The sequence below is a fragment of the Peromyscus californicus genome, unplaced genomic scaffold (genome assembly GCF_007827085.1).
Source record: "Peromyscus californicus insignis strain IS unplaced genomic scaffold, ASM782708v3 Scaffold_11__1_contigs__length_118956290, whole genome shotgun sequence".
NCBI classification, from domain to species: Eukaryota; Metazoa; Chordata; class Mammalia; order Rodentia; family Cricetidae; genus Peromyscus; species Peromyscus californicus.
In genome coordinates this window covers 1497798-1517597 of record NW_026294402.1, presented here as the reverse complement: position 1 = coordinate 1517597, position 19800 = coordinate 1497798, and the positions used below count along the sequence as shown (strand labels likewise).

Here is a 19800-nt window from a genome sequence, read left to right as displayed (position 1 = left end):
TGACTAGAAGTTGATTTACCCACTTCAAATCAAGCAGATAATCTCTCACAGGTGTGCCCTCCATTTCTGGATTGTAGTTCATTCCAGATAGTCAAGCTGACAACCAGGAATAGCCATCACAAGTACTGAGTAGGAACTAGAGCTGTTTTGGAGAATACGGCATACATACAACTATACTTCCTGCATTTTCTTTCTTTTTGTGTTTATCATCCAGTGAGGATGTGCTGCTACTTGTCCTGCATGCCTTATATCCTCTTTAACTTCTCTAGCTACGTATAAAAAGCAAATACTATTATTATCTCTTATTTTATAGATGGGGAAAATGAAGTTTTGCTAATTTAAGTACTAATTTAAGTCACATATAGTGAGTAATTGGGGAACTGGAAAGTAAACCCAGATAGTCTGACTTTGGAGCTCTTGCTGTCATTAACTACAATACTACAGCCTTTTTGAGGATGTGTTTGTTAAGACATAAATGATGAGAAGGTAAATCATTGGTGGGGGGAAATATATAAAGCCCTCAGGTGAAAAACAAAGCCTTCAGTTTTAGAAAATTACAGGTGGCTAGTACAGTTCCCAGGAGACAGAGATGCACAAAGCAGGTAAAGGAACCACTAACTTCAAACATGGCAGTGTTTTGATGTTATTTCCGTTCTTAGAATATATTTCTAGCTCATATGTGACAGATAAGTTGAAGGAAGGTTATTTGTTAGAATATTTACAGAGAAGCTATTATTGTAGAAGGCACTATTCTAAAAATGCATGACAACAAATAGCTAGAAGTTTTAATATTAAGCTGCATCTCTAGCTCAGGGACATGGCTAAAAGCAATACTATCCACCACTCTGGAGTGACTGCCAGAATGGTGATCAGACCTCTTGCTCTCTGGCACACACACAATTTTTCCTTCTCTGCTAGACACTTTCTATAGCATGCAAATTCTAGAACTCTTCATCTTTAAATACACACCAAAACAAACAAAATATCTCCACCCCTTGACTTCTTATTCTCCTATAACCACCTCTGTATTTTTCTTCTCCTTATCAAGGAAAACATGTTTGACAATACTCTTTGGTTCATCATGAACCTAGTCATGCTCTTCTTCTGCCTTACTCAAGCTGCCCTGGCACGTGTCATCACACTAATCATTAAACACACGGGGAAGGAGACACTGTAACAGGATGCTTAATTACATAAGATGTAAAGCAGAAACCTGAATTATTATATTTACTGATATGGGCATTAATACTTGCTTACTTTATTCATCCTCACTTTGTTTACTGTAGCTTTTTATGTGTGCTGCAGACACCCTGTCACATTGTGAACTCTCTGCAATCTTCAAATCTTAAATAGCACCTCACTCACGCTTTTAACAGGCAAGACGTTATATCAAGATAGTATTGTCTGTATGTAAGCACATACTCAAAAATTCCAAGTACCCGCATAAGACTCGAGGGGGCATGTCATATCACAAAAATGTTAATGGGAACAAATAAGGATCAGACTAAAGCCATCTTAAGGAGTACAGAACTGGCGGGCAGTGGTTGTATATATTAGATTACTGCCGGCCTTTCCAGATCCTTCCTGGCAGCCTTAAGAAGGGGACAGGCTAAAAAGTGCGGAATCTATATTCATCCGCAGAAACCAACTTTTCCCTGGACTCTAACTCGGCCAAGACTTTGCTCAAGTGGATGTTCACAGAAGAGCCGCCAACATCCATCTACAATAGCAACCAAGTACACAGAAATGCACTGGTGTGACTTTGCCGAAGTCTGAGAACAGCATGGGGCCTAAAGGTGCGCGGAAGCCGTGCCTTGAACCCTTGCAGGGCTCGGCTGAACATAGAAGGCCCTTTACCGAGACGGCTCGGGGTAAGCAGGGAGGTACAGGGAGGGTAGTTCTGCAAATGGCAGGGAAGAGTCACCTCCGTGCCGCCGTGATGATGCACAACTCCGGTGGCAGCAGGCTCCTCACTGCGGACCCTCCCTCTCCAAAGAGCCCACGGGCTGCACGGAAGCCAAGGGTCACAAGCGCCTTGCCCTCGGCAGAAGACTCTACTGCCTTCTTCCCTCAGACCCCGTAGCTCACCCACCTGCAACTGCAGTGCGCGAAGTCTCCACCCAGGTCCACCTGCAGAGCTCCGGCTGCGGTTGGCTTGTGCGACTGTCCCGTTAGCGCTTCCTCCACTGTGAGTGGCCTAACGGTTCTGAGAAACCGTAGTCCCGCCCTTTCCGAGGCTCCAGAGCCATGGTCACAAGACGTCACCCAGTGCCGCAGAGCTCTGACTCTCTCCACTTTCTCCCCCAGCAGCCCTATCCTCCTCTGGGTTGGGGGCGGGGCATCACCATGCCACGCCTCCCGCGCAACCGTGTAGGGGTGGAGTCTGTTCTACGTCACAAGCAGACGCCCGACTTCTTTGTGCCGACGCTTGAAAGGGGGTGGAGCCCAGTTCGCGCAGACTCTCGGGGAAGGGGGCGTGGCTACGGTCGGGCCTGCCTGAAGAGCTGCGGTCTGTTTGAGGCGCATGGTGTTCCCGGCTAAGAGACTGTGTATGGTGCCGTCCATGGAGGGCGTTCGCTGGGCCTTCTCCTGCGGCACCTGGCTGCCGAGTCGAGCCGAATGGCTGCTGGCGGTGCGGTCGATCCAGCCTGAGGAGAAGGAGCGCATCGGCCAGTTCGTGTTTGCCCGCGACGCCAAGGCGGCCATGGTACTCACGGCCTGCGGCTTTCGGGAGGCGGGCTGGGCGGCGGAGCACCACACGCGCCTGCGGCGTGGCGGCACGGAGTCGCCGGCCCGGTTGGGGTTCTGGCGTGCCCTACCTGCTTCCGCCTTTGTATCCTCTAAGGCCTGGGGCTCTCACAACTAGCCCCTCCCCGGTGAGGTTGCCTATAGAGGCTCTTTCACCTAAAACTGGAGGCAGGGCCTGTGTAGAAATCGTTTGTTTAGTAACGAATATGCTTTAAAAGTTAAAAGTTTGGACGTTACAAAATATACTTTGTAAGCAGTGTGTTTATGCGAATAGTATGTACTGTATGTTTTGTGTGTCTTAACAGGCTGGTCGTCTGATGATAAGGAAATTAGTTGCAGAGAAATTGAATATCCCTTGGGATCATATTCGTCTGCAAAGAACTTCAAAAGGAAAGCCGGTTCTTGCAAAAGACTCATTGAATCCCTATCCCAATTTCAACTTTAACATCTCTCATCAAGGAGACTATGCAGTTCTTGCTGCAGAACCTGAGCTACAAGTTGGCATTGATATAATGAAGACTAGTTTTCCAGGTAATGGTTCATTTTTATGATTAGTAGTTAAGTGTGTTATGTCTCAGATCTTAACTATTAGACAGTTGTAGACCAGGAGACTTAAAAATATAGACACTTGCCATACTTAATTTACCTGACAAAGCATCTAACTGAAAAGAATGTATTTCCTTTAACATTAACCCTTATCTACAGATAGTTACTGCACTGTTTTAATCTCCTTAGCTACAGTTTCTCTATAGATAGGCACATAAATTTTTCTTGGTATTTTTTCTTTTTTTGCTGTTGCAGAATACCCGAGGCTGATTAGGCTCATTGTTCTGGCCTTGCAATACTTTTGTATTGGCAATTAAATTTCAACATGAATTTTGAAGGTAACAAACATTATTGAAACACAGCTCCAAGAATATGACCTGGTATTATAGAAGGCTTACTCTAAAATAACTGCTACTGCAGAGGAGTCAGGATGATAGTAGGGAATAGGCCACATGGGTTTATAGCTCTGAGGAATCTTAACAGGAGCTTTTCATGTAACTAGAAGTAAGTAGAGAGGCCGTTGACACTTAGAAGAAAGACAACATGACTAGACAGTGTCTGCCTGGAAATAAACAAATTTTATAACCAGCAGTGTTGACTGTGGTCAATACTGAATAAGCCATTACTGATTGAAGTTTTTAATGGTGGCAAGGTGGTTGAGTGGAAATTGAAGATTCTGTTTCTTGTTATTGCTTTATTAAATCTTTTGACCCCCCTCCCCCAGCAATTTTGATTAAAGCCTTTTCCTTCCCTTTTATAGTTTCATTGACTCAAAGCTTATATGCCCACAAAGGAAGAGTTACATTTAGTTGGGACTAGTATCACCATCTCACTAATTTTCCAGTTGTGACTGGATGCATCATCTTCTCTTAGTGAAGATTAGAAATAGACACCAGTTTGCTTCACTGGCAATTTATTAGACCAAGATAAGTGAAGCAGTTGATCAAGGAATGTTCTTCAGTCTTGATGAAAGATGGAAGGTGTAGTGTTGGATAGAAGGGGGAAACTACTCTGTACCAAGCATTGTTAACTCTTCAGACATGGTCGCCTTCGAGGAGTGCCATTATCATATTGGAAGAGACAATTATCTTATCCACAACTTGTGTCCATAAGAAATATCAGGTAGGAATGTGGGGAATCATTTTCCTTATTACCTGTGTTGGCTAAGTACAGCTCATTTCCTAAATAGATTGTGGCTTGGGATCCTAGCACAAGTTGCTGATATTGTAAATTCCTAATGCTTGGGGGAGAATGTTGTTTTCCTGATCACAGTTTGTCCTTCATTTCCTAATTTTCATTTACTATTAAAGATGTTGAGTTTCAGATGTAAAGAAGATAGTTTTATGAGTTAACAGTATTTGGAAAATAAGCATGATCAGTATAAAAATTAATATTTAAGTTGGGGAAGAAGTAAGCATTCTATTTGCATGGTTTTCATTTTCATGTATGTATTTCTATTAAAATATTTTGGATGTTAATTGGCACAATAAAAATAACTTAAAAGTATTTTGAGAAGCAATTCTAATTTTAATTAATTCAAGTAATTTAAAATGACTTGCTAGTTTTACTGACACACATCTGTATTCCTAGCACTCTGTGGGTAGAATCAGACCAATCATGAGTTCAAGTCTATCCTGAACTAAATTGCAAGACCTTTACTGACACACACCCCAAAATAGACTTTGTTATGGAATTGATCTCTAAAGGAGCTATTGCATTATAAGTATAAATTAAGTGTAGTTGGTATAAACTACGCCTGGATATTACTAAAGAGTCACAGAGCCTGTTTCTTGTCTCCTGCCACACCCTTTTTTCTTTGGTATTGTTACACCTTCCTAAAGGTTCTCCAGATGCTGAGTGATCTTTTTGAGATATGGACACCAGTTTTAAAATTGTGAAATAATTTCTCATTACACATATATAATAGAATTCAAACTCCTGACCATAACCCTATTATCTTGTTCTTTTCTGCTTTCTATTCTCAGGCATCTACTGTTTATCATTTCTTTTTAGCTCTTTTCTTGTTTTAGCTCTTGATCATTGTTTTCTGTCCACACTGGTCTTTTATTGTCTTCAGTTTGACCTTGCTTAACTCTTTATTAACACCACCCTCCCTGAATAACTTCTATAGTCTTTGAGAGGAATGAATGCTTTTATTGTTTTAGTTTTTGTATGTGTGCTCGCGGTGCCAATAATATGTATGGAAGCCAGACGACAACCCACAGCAGATGTTATTCTTGGAAATGCCAACTATCTCCTTGAAACAGACTCTTTTAAACCTGTAGCTCATCAATTAAACTAGATTGGTTAGCCAATGTGAGCCTTAGGGTTCCTCCTCCTCAACGCTGGTATTCCAGGCTATATAGCCACACTTAGCATTTTCACGTGGATTCTAATGACTGAACTCAGTTTTACATGTTTTCATGGCATGCACTTTACCAATTCAGCTTTCTTCACAGCTGAATGGTGAGTTTTAACTGAGATGCTATTATAATACATGAGTACTGGAGTTTGTTTTAGAATGATGTAGTTGGGCTTTGAGGTTCTAGTATTAGAGTGTTTTTTTCATATGCCTAGAATAGTAGCTAAGGGTTGTGGATGATTTTTGTTTGGGGTTATTATGTTTAAAACAAACTTTGCAAGTTGTGTGATCTTGATTTTTTAGAACAAATTAGTAACTGACATTCTTTAATAACTAAACTCTTAAGAAGGATCAAGTTTTTCTAAACGTAACTAGTAGTTCATGTATTTTCTAGTCTTTCACCTTTCCTACATATGTATACCTATGTTCTTAATATTTAGTAGGATGATTAAATAGATTGTAGTAGACATCAGTATATACAAGTAGTTTTAAGAATTTGCCTGTGTGCATGCCTAGTAATTATGCTGATATTTTGAGGGATGAATTTGTTTTTCTACTAGGATTTTCTAAAAGCTTTTCTTCTAATTTCCTGTGTAAAGTGGAATAAAATAGAGTATTTGGCTAGAGTGCCTTCCCCCATAAAACCACAGGGTGGTGCTGTTGTCATTCAGTTGAATATTTATGGCATTTCCCCATTGCTATTTATTTTGTGCTTTAATGTATAGGAAAGAGTACTCATTAGTATTTTTTCAGCCATAAGTAATGAATTATATGATTGCTTGACTGCCTTTTATGTTAATTGTTTTTTTATAAATATACTATTTTTTTCTTTGATTACCTTATACTTAGGTAAAAATTGAGTTCTTGTAGGTTATAAGTAGAAAAGAACAGCAACAAAAAAAAACAGACAAAATGACACAGTAGGTAAAAACAGGTTCATCTTAAATTTGAGTTTTATTACTCCTTTAAATCTACAGTTTCATACAAAGTATGAAATATTCCAAATCCAAGTTAAAATGTTCCTCCTCTTGATTTTATATATGCTACTTATGCCAGAGTCCATTCAAAAACCACAGTTTATCTTTTGACTTTTGTGGGTGTTGGTGGTATGGGTGTGTGAATTTGGAGGCCAGAGGTTGCCATCAGGTCTGTTCTTCTGTCACTTTCCACCTACCTTAATGTTTTTTGACGTAGTCTCTCAATAAACCCGGATACTGGTTAGTGAACTCCTGGGATCAGCTTCTCTTCCCACCCCTACCCTGACAAGTCCCCTTGCAGACACTGGCCGCTGCTATACCTGCCTGCTTTTACAGTGGCTGAGGATCTAAGCTCAGGTCCCTATGCTGGCTCAGCAAGCTACCCATCGAGCCATCTCCTCAGCTCCTTAACTTTTTAAAAGGCTTTCTCTGGGGTGTTATTTATCAAGCTAGTACATGCCAGAAACAGTAAATGAAAGAGTTTTTATTGAAATGCTCCACTAATTCTCAGTAAATTGAAAATGAGCTTTAGATCACTGAAACAATTCATCCATGTCCCCAAATGGTAATATTCTCTTGTTATAGGACTCCTAAGATCACATTATAATATACTTGAAAATGAATGAGAATTGTTGTTGCAATCTCAAGTACCACATATTTCTGGGATAAGCAAAAAGAACCTATTTTGAAGACTTGACTTATGGAAGTGGAAGCTGTAGTGTTTTCTTCCCTGACTCACTATGGGAGAGGTATTTGCTTACTGCACGAGTTCTAAGTCATACAAAGGAAGATAGTGTATTTTGTTCCAGATGTTCCCACTTCTACCACTTGAGTGTCTCTATATGTATATATTGATTTTTGTTTTCTCAGTAGTAACTTCAGATAAACAGTATGCATTGTTTAACTGCCTTCTAGTTACAAACTGTTAAAAAACAGTTATTTTCTTTTCCCCCCAGTAATGTGGTAGGGTCAAAATTTAAAACCAAATTGCATGAATTCCTATTCAGCTGCTTCTAGGTTAACTCATGCTTGTCATAGTGAGTTTTTCTTTTTAATTCCTAGCTAATTTTGATATGCTCATATTTTATGTAAGCATATTTCTTTTATTGTTTTTGTTTGTTTATAGTAATAGGCATTCCATTCAGGGCCTTACACATGCTAGGCAAACAGTCTACCATGGAGCTACATCCCAGCCCTCATTTAGGATTATTTTCTGTATAAATTGACTTTCTTGTTTGTGTGGTCTTCAACAGCTTTTTAAATTCTGTTTTTATTTTCCTTTTAAATAGTGTAACTTTTTAATTCTATATTCTCTGATTTGACAGGTCGTGGTTCAATTCCAGAATTCTTTCATATTATGAAAAGAAAGTTTACCAACAAGGAGTGGGAAACAATCAGAAGTTTTAATGATGAATGGACTCAGCTGGATATGTTTTACCGGCATTGGGTATAATTTCTTTGTAGTTTTGACAGTAATAATGTATAATTATTTTATTGTCTTCACTAGAAATAAGAGTGAAAGACTTGGTTTCCTGATAATACTATGCAAAGCTTGATAAAAATGGACAAATTCCTTAAGAACTTTGGAATTTTTTTTTATTATCTATATTACATTAATATGGTATTTATTTTGAGAAATTTTAACTGTAATATTTAATTAGAAGGTGGCTTGTTTTTAAAACTAAAGTTTTATTTATTATTTATGATAATGTGTTCTGTACACATGATCCTTATTTAACAGACAGTGTCACTTCAATGTCTCTGTAATTTAGTTAATTCTCTTAACAACCTATTGCAGGTGGCACTGTTTGGTCATTACAGTTTACACTTGAGAATCTTAAAATGATTTACCTGAATACTACTGGCATGATTTGTTTCCAATGCGATTATAATGAACAAAGCAAAGAAAAAAAATTACAAAAACATAATTAGAAATGGAAATGTATTATTTCTGTAAATGTTATGAAAAGTTTTAGCTATTGAATACTTTAAGAGAAAAATCTCTCTTTTTCTTGTAGGCACTGAAAGAAAGCTTCATAAAAGCCATTGGTGTTGGATTGGGATTTGAAATGCAGCGGCTTGAATTTGATATATCTCCATTAAACTTGGATATAGGCCAGGTTTATAAGGAAACACGTTTGTTCTTAGATGGGGAAGAAGAAAAAGAATGGGCTTTTGAGGTAAGAAATTTATTGTAATTATTATAGCTAAGACTGCATTTTTACATATGTGAGTAATCTAGGATGTTCTTGAAATTTACAAGGAGAATGTCAACAGTTATGAGTACATGTCTGTCATGAGCTTGAATAGGTTCAAAGTGCATAAATGAAATCTATTCATTAAAACTCTTCAGTCCTAGCAAGGCCTAGTTGTGCCTTTAATCTTAGCATTCAGGATCTCTGTGAATGGGAGGCCAGCCTCGTGTACAGGCCACCCAGTTACATGGTGAGACCATGTCTTAGAAAAATATAAAAATTCTTCAATCCAAAATAGAGTATCATTGTATTAATAAGAGGGGTTGGGGATTGTGTTTTAAAATGTTACTGTTTATCCTAGTTAGGGTTACTATTGCTATGATGAAACAGCATTACCAAAAGTTGGGGGGAGAAGGGTTTATTTATTTGGCTTATACTTCCACGTCTTAGTCCATCACTAAAAGAAGTCAGGATAGGGATTCAAGCAGAGCTGGAACCTGGAGGCAAGAGCTAATACAGAGGTCATGTTGGGGATGCTGCTTACTGGCTTGCTCCCCATGGCTTGCTCAGTCTGATTTTTTAAAGAACCCAGAGCCACTAGCCCAGGGATGGCACCACCCACAATGTGCTGGGCCCTCTTATATCAATCATTAATTAAGAAAGTGGCCGGGTGGTGGTGGCGCACGCCTTTAATCCCAGCACTCGGGAGGCAGAGCCAGGCGGATCTCTGTGAGTTCGAGGCCAGCCTGGACTACCAAGTGAGTTCCAGGAAAGGCGCAAAGCTACACAGAGAAACCCTGTCTCGAAAAACCAAAAAAAAAAAAAAAAAAAAAAAAAAAAAAAAGAAAGTGTCCTACAGGCTTGCCTATAGCTCAATCTTATGGAGGCTTTTTCTCAATTGAGGAGTTCCTTCCACTCTGATGACTCTAGCTTGTGTCAAGTTGACAAAACTAGCCAGCACACTTGTAATAGAGATTAACAAGGCATATGCATTGTTAGTCAATAAAATACCTAATCCTCCTTACATGTTACATGATTCCAAGAGCTGTGTGTGTGTGTGTGTGTGTGTGTGTGTGAGAGAGAGAGAGAGAGAGACAGACAGAGAGAGAGAGAGAAGGAAAAGGGAGGGAATGTAGAGGGTGTAAAAAGTAAATGAGATTTAAAAATGTAAAATCTGAAATTTATGTTTTATAATCTGCATTTATCATTTATATTTTTAGGAAAGCAAAATAGATGAGCACCATTTTGTTGCAGTGGCTGTTAGGAGACCTGATGGATCTAGACGACAAAATGTACGATTTTATGATTTCTTTTTTTAAATCTTTCTAAAAAGTAAGAATGAATCAATGATGTTTTTGTTTTTATTGATGAAAATTATAGTTTACCTTGCATTAGGTTAGGGGGTCAGAGGTCTTGATGGGTTTTTGTTTGTTTTGTGAGCTTATAGTTTACAAGGTTTTTTATTATCAACGCTTATAAAATTATTAGGTATTACACACATACACATACACCTTTATATTTAGATACCCTTAAACATTGCTAAGGAAAATTTTGATAGAACTGTCAAATTTCCAATAGAAATTCAGTATCGTCACTATCTTAATCATAACAGGAATTTATTTCTTGGCAAATTGGGGCTGTATTGAATATAAAGGGCACCAAGTTGAACATTGGAATCACCTTACAAATTAAACTTATTCCTAGTATTAAACTGTTCCCAGAGTTTATGTGAGACTTTGTGGTCCCACTTCTGTTCTTTTAATCTTAATCTGTTTATATTTCTAATGTTGTTATCTAGTAAGTGTAGGAAAACACTAAGAGTCATAATCTATGTATAGCTGTAGTTCTGTGTGGTAAAATTTATGCCTTTGTTTTTAGGAAACACGTTTGAGAAGATATGTATATTATGTGCACACACATACCTTCATTATTACTTCTAGAAAAATAACGTAGGCCACAGACCATTTCTTTTATAAATAAGTATGGAAGTTTGTTTTAGTCTGTTTTCTTAAGAAGATTAGCATGTTAGAATTGAAACTCAATGAAATATAGTATGATTTGGGTTATTCCTCTTACTCTCAAGTCTCAGCTTCATGCTCCCTCTGAATCTCTTTTTTGGGGGGGTACATTTTTATTGTTCTTTATTTTAATAATATATTTATTCTTTGAAAATGTTAAATATATATAGGATATATTTTGATCATATCGATTTATTACCTCTAATTCTCCCGGTAGTCCTTTACTCTGCCTCTTTCCCAACTTCATGTGTTTTAACCTAGGGTTTTTGTTTTTATTGATAACCTCAAGTCCAGTCAGTGCTGCTCATATGGACATGGATATAGGGACATCCACTGAGTCATGAACTATTTTACTGGCAGCCATATCCCCAAAGTAGATTGGCTAACTCTCCCAGTAAGGGTTGGGTGTCCCTTATCTTACTCATGTAAGAATTTTGAAGTGCTTGATTTTGTGCAGGTCTTATGAATTGATGTGTGCAAATACCGTGCCATGTCCAGAAGTCAGCATTTCACAGCTTTCTTCTTCATGTGCCAGCTTGTAAATTTTTTATGTTCCCTGAGTCTTAGATGAGGGGAGGTTATTATAAACGCTTCATCCACAGCTGAGCACTCACTGTTATTATGTTTGGGACATGACGAGCTATGAGTCTGTTGGTTAACTGTTACGCATTACAGAAAGAAGCTCCTTTGACCAAAGGGGAAAGCAACACAGATCTATGGATATTAAAGTAGTAGAAGGCAATTTGACTATGTGACAGTTTAACATAACAATTGTAAGTTCCTCTCTTAGGGCCTGTGCTATCCCCAGTCATGAGCTTTTGACCCAGTTTTATATTACCAGGTGTGAAATTCCTCCTATGGAGCAGGCCCCATATCCACTAAGAAAGTGGTTGGTTACTACCATAACTGTTGTTCCACTCTTGCACCATTGGTTAAATGTTTGTGCTTTCAATACTTCTGCTTCTTTGAGTAGAGCCTACTGCAGCAGTGCATAGTGGGAAAACTAGGTTCTAAGTCTAAGTGTACTTTTTAACTTGTATGGTCAGCTTATGCAAATGATCTTCCTGAGCCTCAATTTCTCATCTGTAAAATTGAGATGACAATATTATAATGGTGTAGAAACCATATAAATAACTACTGAACTTTAATAAAGTAGTGTATAAAGTTCAAGTATTATTTAATATAAATTGCTTAGCCCTCATCTGAAATGCTTTGGGATGAAGGTGTTTTGGAATTCAGATTTTGGAATATTTTACGTATTTATTTATACATAATGGCATTTTGGAGATGGGGCCCAATTTTAAACATGGACTTCATTTATGATTTCATATATACCACCTACATACAGCCTGAAGGTAATTTTATACAATGTTTTTATGTGTATCAATTGTCTTGTCACATGAAGTCAGGTGCCTTGTTGGTACTCAGTAATAATTTCTTGAATGAGTGTCATCCCTATATAGTTACAGCAGATCTATTCTAGCAGGCACACACTTCAGTAGTGTTTCAAAAATTTTGCCTGTGGCCCACTTCTGCTTGCTGAAATTACAGCTCTTCAGATTCCTTATATGTATGTATACTGAGTCGGACTTTCTGCATATGAGTTCTCATTAAGTCTGTTTTGCCGGGCGGTGGTGGCGCACGCCTTTAATCCCAGCACTCGGGAGGCAGAGCCAGGCGGATCTCTGTGAGTTCGAGGCCAGCCTGGGCTACCAAGTGAGTTCCAGGAAAAAGGCGCAAAGCTACACAGAGAAACCCTGTCTCGAAAAACCAAAAAAAAAAAAAAGTCTGTTTTAAGCAAATGCTACAGTTGGTGGCCATACATAACTTGAGAAACATGTTTATATTTCACTTTTTAAATTGATAACTATAGTATAAGAAGTAAAAACACTATTGTAGAAATTTTACTAAGCCTTAATTTAATACTAAAGAACTGGGATTATTTCATAATTATAAAACTGATCATATGGTTAATATGGGGTATAAATAAAAACAAAGCAATCTGGTTTTGTTTTTTTTTTCTCTTAGGTTTCATATCAGGATGACTCTAAACCATCGCAGAGGCAGTTTACCATTCTTAACTTTAATGATTTGATAGCATCTGCTATTCCTATGACACCCGAGGATCCTTCATTTTGGGACTGTTTTTGCTTCACAGAAGAAATTCTAATACGAAATGGTACCAAGTCATGATAGATTCCCTGAGTAAGGAAAAGAAATGAAAAGGGCAATCTTCTGTGTTCTCTAAACTAAAATGCTGGATGTGCTCAAATTTTATTTATCAAATTATTTTTAAGACCCAAATGCTTTTTAAGAGCAGACTTCCAGTTCAGTGGCTTCTTTGAATATGTTTACTTCTTCCTGTCCAGAATTGTAATTGACAAAAATGATGACAAAATCTTCCAGTGATACATATGCTTTATAGAAAGAAAAAAAGTACAGTATAAACATGCTGAAGGCAAGCATTTTCACAGAATTATCCTAAAACTTGAGTTATCATTCCAGAAACTTTTGTTGCAAATGAATCCATATTAACTTTTTTTTAAATGATAACATATGTTTTGAAGAAAATACCTATGCTCTTCATAACTTGTTGATGCATAAACTTAGTGGTTCTAAGATATTGCCTCTTATGATGTCTGTGTGGCACATATTGTAAGGTTTAATTTGTCATTAGCATTACAATACTCACATTGCCTTAGCTGCAGTAACAAACTGTTGCTGGAGCTTCCAGGTTTATATCTTTATACAGTTGTGATATTTGTTTTATCAGTGAGTAGCCCGCTGCCTCCCCCCACCTAAAGATTCCATGAACTCAGATGTGTCTGACATGTTTTACCACTGTCAAAAACAGACCAGTGAAAGGAAAAGCTAAGCCCTGCTGGGAGAATTTCATTGAGGTAACACTACTGGGCTTGAGGAAGATGTACCATAGTGTACTCACTTGCCTTTTAGTAGTTTTAATTATGTCATTATTAATGTAAGCAACAGTACAGTAAAAGCATTTTGAGAGACATGCTTAATTGTGTCTTGCAGACAGGTTTTAGAAATGGAGTGACTGGTCAAAGGGGTTAAACAACTTTGGTATGTATTATCATTGCTCTTGAAAAACTACAGTTCATACTTCAGTTAGTCATGTGTGAGCACCACCATCTGTGTACCCTCTAGTCAACTATACGTATTGCCTTGATTTTATTCTCTGAAGATTGGATAGGTTTTTTGTTGTTCTTTCCTTCTATTGGTCTGTATAACTGAAAAGTGGTACCATATTTTAAGTTTGCATTTGTTTCATTACAGATGAGCTTGATATGCCATTGTTACTGGTTATTTGTATTTCCTTTTTATAAACCTCTTGTTCATCTTCATCTGTTTTTATTTACTAAATAGACTTACAGTGTGAACATAATATATTAAGATGCCAAAACCATCATATTGATGAGAGAATCTACTATATGGTTGTAGTAGTGCATGTCTTCAGGAGTTAGTCTTATTACTGTTAAATATTAAGTAGAATAATGTCGTTGTTCTTATTACTAACATTAAAAATTGTGTGTAAGTTGTATAAAATTGCTCAGTAAAAGTGTTTTTATTTTATTTTATTGAGCATGCTTAATTTTACAAAGCATAGAAAACATTGTAGTGTTTCTAGTAGATGAAGTATTGTTATCCCCTGCATGAGTGTAATACTGAAATGAAAAATCATTTGTCTTATAATAAAATGATAATAATTATGGACTTGTACAGGCTTGACAGTGTGCCATTAGTGATAATAATTGGCCTAGCTAGATACATGATTAACCTCTGTGTAACTGTGCAGTTAGCAATAATACTATCAGTTTAATCTATCTTAAATAATGGTTCTTGAACAAACAGCTTTATTGTCTGGTCATTTTGCCTTCTGTGGCTGGTGTGCAGCAGAATCGTGGTATCTCCTTCACTGTGAACCTGAGGATTATTTGCCTCTCTCCTGTGTTCTCTTCCTTTGCCTGCATGTACTCCTTTCTGTGACATATAACCTCAGTTAACATCTGTAGCTTGAGTTTTCCTGACTGGCCCACAGTCAGGACAAATCTCTGACATCCGCCAGTCCCACAGCCATTCAGACCCGACCAAATAAACACAGAGACTTGAGAAGCTACGCCCAAATTCCCAAATAACCAAGCTGACTTTGGAGATGTGTAAAGGTTAAAACCTTCCTTTTTAAGAAAAGAAAAGGGGAAGTGCTGTGGGATGGTCTGTATGTCAAATGTATTACTGATTGGTCAATAAATAAATCACTGATTGGCCCGAGGCCAGGCAGGAAGTAAAGGCGGGACAAGGAGGAGAATAGAGCTAAAAAGTGGAAGACTGAGTCAGAGAGACACTGCCAGCCACCATGATGAAAAACAACATGTAATGATGCCGGTAAGCCATAAGCCATGTGACAAGATATAGATTAATAGAAATGGATTAATTTAAGCTGTAAGAACAGTTAGCAAGAAGTCTGCCACGGCCATACAGTTTGTAACCAATATAAGTCTCTGTGTTTATTTGGTTGGGTCTGAATGGCTGTGGGACTGGCGGATGTCAGAGATTTGTCCTGACTGTGGGCCAGTCAGGAAAACTCAAGCTACAAACATCGTAATAACAAAGGGCACTGAGCAGAGTTTTGTTTTGAGAATTTACAAGGAAAGGGGAAAATCCATTGAACAAAGTGATGTGAATTTAGATATTTTCTAAGTCATTTACCCCTCTCTACTCCAAGCTTACCTTGTTTGTTAACAATGTTAATTTCCACTTTTTCCCCAAGTATTTGGTATTGCCAAGTAGTAAATTTGGTTCTGGCCTGGAAATCAGTGCTGGTTCATATCCTTGTCTCTTTGATCCAAAACCATTGTTTACATAGTACCATACTGCTCAATTTGTATGGCATGATGAGTCTTCATTAGTAATTTCTTACACAGGAATTTCTTTGGGTTGATTTAAGAATGTGTGTGTGTGTGTGTGTGTGTGTGTGTGTGTGTGTGTGTGTGTGTGTGTACCCGTCCTTTGCAGTTTTATACATTTGAGTAAATTTTCAGTTAAAAATTATCAAAATTCTATTACTCGCCGGGCAGTGGTGGCGCGCGCCTTTAATCCCAGCACTCGGGAGGCAGAGGCAGGAGGATCTCTGTGAGTTTGAGGCCAGCCTGGGCTACCAAGTGCGTTCCAGGAAAGGTGCAAAGCTGCACAGAGAAACCCTGTCTTGAAAAACCAAAAAAAAAAAAAAAAAAAAAAAAATCTATTACTCAGTATTTAAAGTCTGTTAAAGAATTAGGTTTACATAATTCAACAGACTCAATTGAAATGTTGCCACCTAAAATTTTGAGAACCAAATAGATGAATGTACATAGAGCTATGCTAAAAAAATTTTTTTTTTTCTTACTGCAATTCAGCTAGTTACATTTTTAAATAAGAAGACATGAAGACAGCTAATGAAGTTCATTGGGGACATGGGGGATAGATATACAACCATAGCATCTGTTAGTTTGAGTTTGGTAAAGATGGTTAGATGCATCTTCAATTTATCAGCTAAATGTTAACTGGCTCTGTGTGTCTTATCCAGGACCATTTATGGTAGATAGCAGTCTTCAAGCCTAGGTACTTTACATTTATCAGGTTATTTGGTCATTGTAGCTTTATGAACTAGGTTCTGTTAACACCTGTTTTAACCATGGGGAAATAAAGTACTGAAAGAAAAACTTAGTAATGATCATTTTCTTAGTCAGGGTTACTATTGCTGAAACACCACGAACAAAAGTAACTTGGGAAGGAAAGGGTTTATTTAGATCACAGTTCCATATAACAGTTCATCTTCAAAAGTAGTGAGGGAAGAACTCAAGCGGTGCAGGAACCTGGAAGCAAGACTTAATGCAGAGGCTATGGAGGGGTGCTACTTACTGGCTTGCTCTCCATGGCTTGCTCAAACTAGTTTGCTTCGTTTTATAGATTTTATGTCTGTCAGCCCAGAGATGGCCCCACCTACAATGGACTGGGCCCTCCCACATCCATCACTAATTAAGAAAGTGCCCTACAGGCTTGCCTACAGCCTGACCTTATTGAGACATTTTCTCAGATGAGGTTCCCTCTGATGACATGCTTGTGCCATGTTGACATAAAACTAGCCAGTACAACCATACATCCATTGAGTGGTGGGTAGATTTATTCAGATTTGTACAGCATATAGCCAAAGCCTAAACTGAACTACTAGTGTAAGCTTAGTGTTGTGTTGGTAAATATTGAACTGCCCCGTCCCGCGGGCCAGGTTATTTGATGAGACCCGAGGAGGCACCTCCTGAAAGATCAATGGGGGCGAGAGAGAAAGGAGACCAGGCGCATAAAAGAAGACAAAGTCAGTCTGAGTCACGTCAAGGTCTCGTTTATTGCAAGGGGAATCAGGTTTATATATGCTAGGGGCTAGGAGAAGTAGATAGGGGTATGGAAAATTACTAGGAGGAAGTTAGGGTAAGGTAGGGTTCAAGGAAAAGGTCTCTTTGTTCCAGGGCCTGATCAACGGACCATACAGCAAACCATTATGTTTCAGGGAGTTGATCAAAAGGTACATACTGTGGTCTTGTTGAAAAATGGTTGCTATTGAAACTGTTAACGGAAGGCTAGGTACACAGCTTTTTCCCATGAGAATCAGTTAGGCTACTTGGCTCCTGACATTGAACAACCAACAATACTGGGGAAAGCATGGTGGAATCTGGAAGACTTACATATGTTACCAGCATATACTGCCATATTTATTTCAGATTGTGTTTTTATATTTATTTGAGGAATAAAGAAGATGCAGCCAAGATCTGTTCCTCATGATCCATTCTAGTTTCATGACATACACATTTTTTTTTAGTTTTCTTGACTGTTTCATACATATGTGCAATGTATTATAATCCTATTCACTTCCATACTACCTTCTATCACTAAATGACCCCTTCCCAACCAGTCATCCTCCTATTTTGTTTTTTTTAAGTGTCACTTATAAATTTGGGGAAGTGGTTATTTCCTGGGGCATGGGCAATTTACCACTTACGAGATACCTCCTGGTAATTTGTTGGCCAGAGAGCCCCCAGAAGCTTTCCAAATAGTATTGTCATTGCTCTTGGTTGCCTACTAGAACTAAATGGTCTTAAGATCCTATTGCTCAAGACACCATATACTTTGTATACAGGGCTTAGAGAAATCAACTAGAACTGAACTGTGAGCTTCCTCCCTGCTGTAAGTGCAAGAAAGCACCATGAGATAGGGGCTAGAGAGATGTCTCTTCCAGGACCCAGGTTCAATTCCCAGCACCCACATGGCAGCTTACAACTGGTAACTCCAGTTCCAGGGGATCAGACACCTTTGTACCAGCACATAAATTTTTTTTTTTAAAGCACTGTGTGGGTTGCTGGGTGAGAAAAATTAATAATTGGTTTGAGTAGGCATGGCCTGTATGGATTCATGTGTTTGAATGCTTGGCCTATAGGGAGTGGCACTATCGGGAGGTATGACCCTGTTGATGTAGGTGTGGTCTTGTTGGAGGAAGTGTGTCACTGTGGAGGTGAACTTGGAGGTCTCATGCGCAAGCTGTTGCCATGCTTCTTGCCATCATGATATTAGACTAAATAAACCTGAAACTGTAAGCCAGCCCCATTAAATGTTTTCTTTTGTAAGAGTTGCTGTGGTCATGGTGTCTCTTCACACCAATAGAAACCCTAAGAATGACTTTCCCAACTGTGGGTTCTATGTGCTACAATTCCATTGTGCTACACAAGGTGTGCCTTCTGGTATAATAGTAACATGATTGGAGAGTGATCAACCACTTTACAATTGCAGTAGAAGCCTACTTCCTATGAATAAATTCATGCCTGGTACAGGCCTAGGGAGAATGTACTACTGATGTTTGGCTAAATGGAGATGTAGCCAAACTGCCTCCTAGATATTTATCTTTATATCCATAGGCTAGTGCTACTCACTCTGGATCAGAGAAGCTTTTTGTTCTATTTTGTTTTGCAGAGGGCAATAGTTAATGCAGAGACTTGCAACTGTTGAAGCTGAGACTAACTGTTAAGTGCTCATCTCTAATTGAGATGTGTGTCACTCCCTTCAAGGCTTAGAAAACATAGAAGATAGGGTGGAAAGATTTCATGAGCTGAATGTTGGAGAGAGAAGTACCATGAAATATAGTCTTCTGGATATTGCATGGCCATTGCAGTCATGAACACAGATCATCTGTAGCTACTTGCATAAGACATACACATTTACACACAAAGACATGGACACAGAATGGGGTTTAGTTGTGAAGAACAAAGTCAGCAAGAGTTAAGGGATAAGAGGGTGATGGGGGAAGGGGTGAATATGATCACAATATATTCTGTATGTGTATGAAACCATCAAAAGTAAAATTATGTCATTATAAGCACATAACATTAGTAGAATATTTGACACAAAATTAACATGTTCCTAATCTGTTGGAATAAAAATATATTACTTACTATACTGCTGTATTATTACTGGTGGTTTTTTCTTATCCATCCATCCATCCGTGTATCTTTTTTTTTGAGACAAGGTTTCTCTGTGTATCTCTGGCTGTCCTAGACTACTTTGTAGAACAATCTGGCCTTGAACTCAGAGATCAGCCTGCCTCTGTCTTCCAAGTGCTAGATTAAAGGCATGTGCCATCACCACTTGTTACTGATTTTTTTTAATGAAAGGGTGATAAAGACTCATTCTGATTGTGTCTGTACTATCTCTTCAAGGGTAAACTAGAGGACTTTTAGAATTTAATAGGCAGGATACAGTTCTAGAGGTATTGGTAGCTTTAAAGGTCAACAGCATAGTATATCAATTAAATTCAGCCAGCATTGCTTGGCATTTACCATGGATATAGCTTCAGAGAATGTGGAACAATTTCATTGATACCAGGCTTATGTCATCTAGATGCCAATAAAATT

The 19800-nt window shown here is 38.3% G+C and overlaps 2 protein-coding genes across 5 annotated transcripts in view; one reads left to right on the top strand and one right to left on the bottom strand.

Annotated features, from left to right (window-relative positions):
• Kbtbd3 (kelch repeat and BTB domain containing 3) overlaps positions 1 to 2345 on the bottom strand; it is a 31494-nt gene extending 29149 nt beyond the window's left edge. For 2 of the 4 annotated variants that reach the window (XM_052751446.1, XM_052751423.1), the window contains exon 1: positions 2093 to 2345. The gene's annotated coding sequence lies outside the window, so the exon portion shown is untranslated. Of the gene's footprint in view, positions 1 to 1924; positions 2039 to 2092 lie in introns of those variants that run through there. The other 2 variants (XM_052751440.1, XM_052751432.1) reach the window with 2 other exon arrangements.
• Positions 2346 to 2464: 119 nt separating this feature from the next.
• Aasdhppt (aminoadipate-semialdehyde dehydrogenase-phosphopantetheinyl transferase) lies at positions 2465 to 14587 on the top strand. The gene is made up of 6 exons (XM_052751457.1): positions 2465 to 2707; positions 3054 to 3279; positions 7959 to 8080; positions 8652 to 8813; positions 10049 to 10120; positions 12875 to 14587. Exons 1-6 carry the CDS (start codon positions 2525 to 2527, stop codon positions 13037 to 13039), a joined length of 930 nt encoding a protein of 309 aa, XP_052607417.1. The 5' UTR covers positions 2465 to 2524; the 3' UTR covers positions 13040 to 14587.
• The last annotated feature ends 5213 nt before the right edge of the window (positions 14588 to 19800 follow it).

Coding starts and splice junctions, on each gene's coding strand:
- Aasdhppt (XM_052751457.1), top strand. CDS start 2,525: ATGGTGTTCCCGGCTAAGAGACTGTGTATGGTGCCGTCCATGGAGGGC. Junction 8,081..8,651: donor ATATGTTTTACCGGCATTGG/GTATAATTTCTT, acceptor TTTTTCTTGTAG/GCACTGAAAGAAAGCTTCAT. Junction 10,121..12,874: donor ATGGATCTAGACGACAAAAT/GTACGATTTTAT, acceptor TTTTTCTCTTAG/GTTTCATATCAGGATGACTC.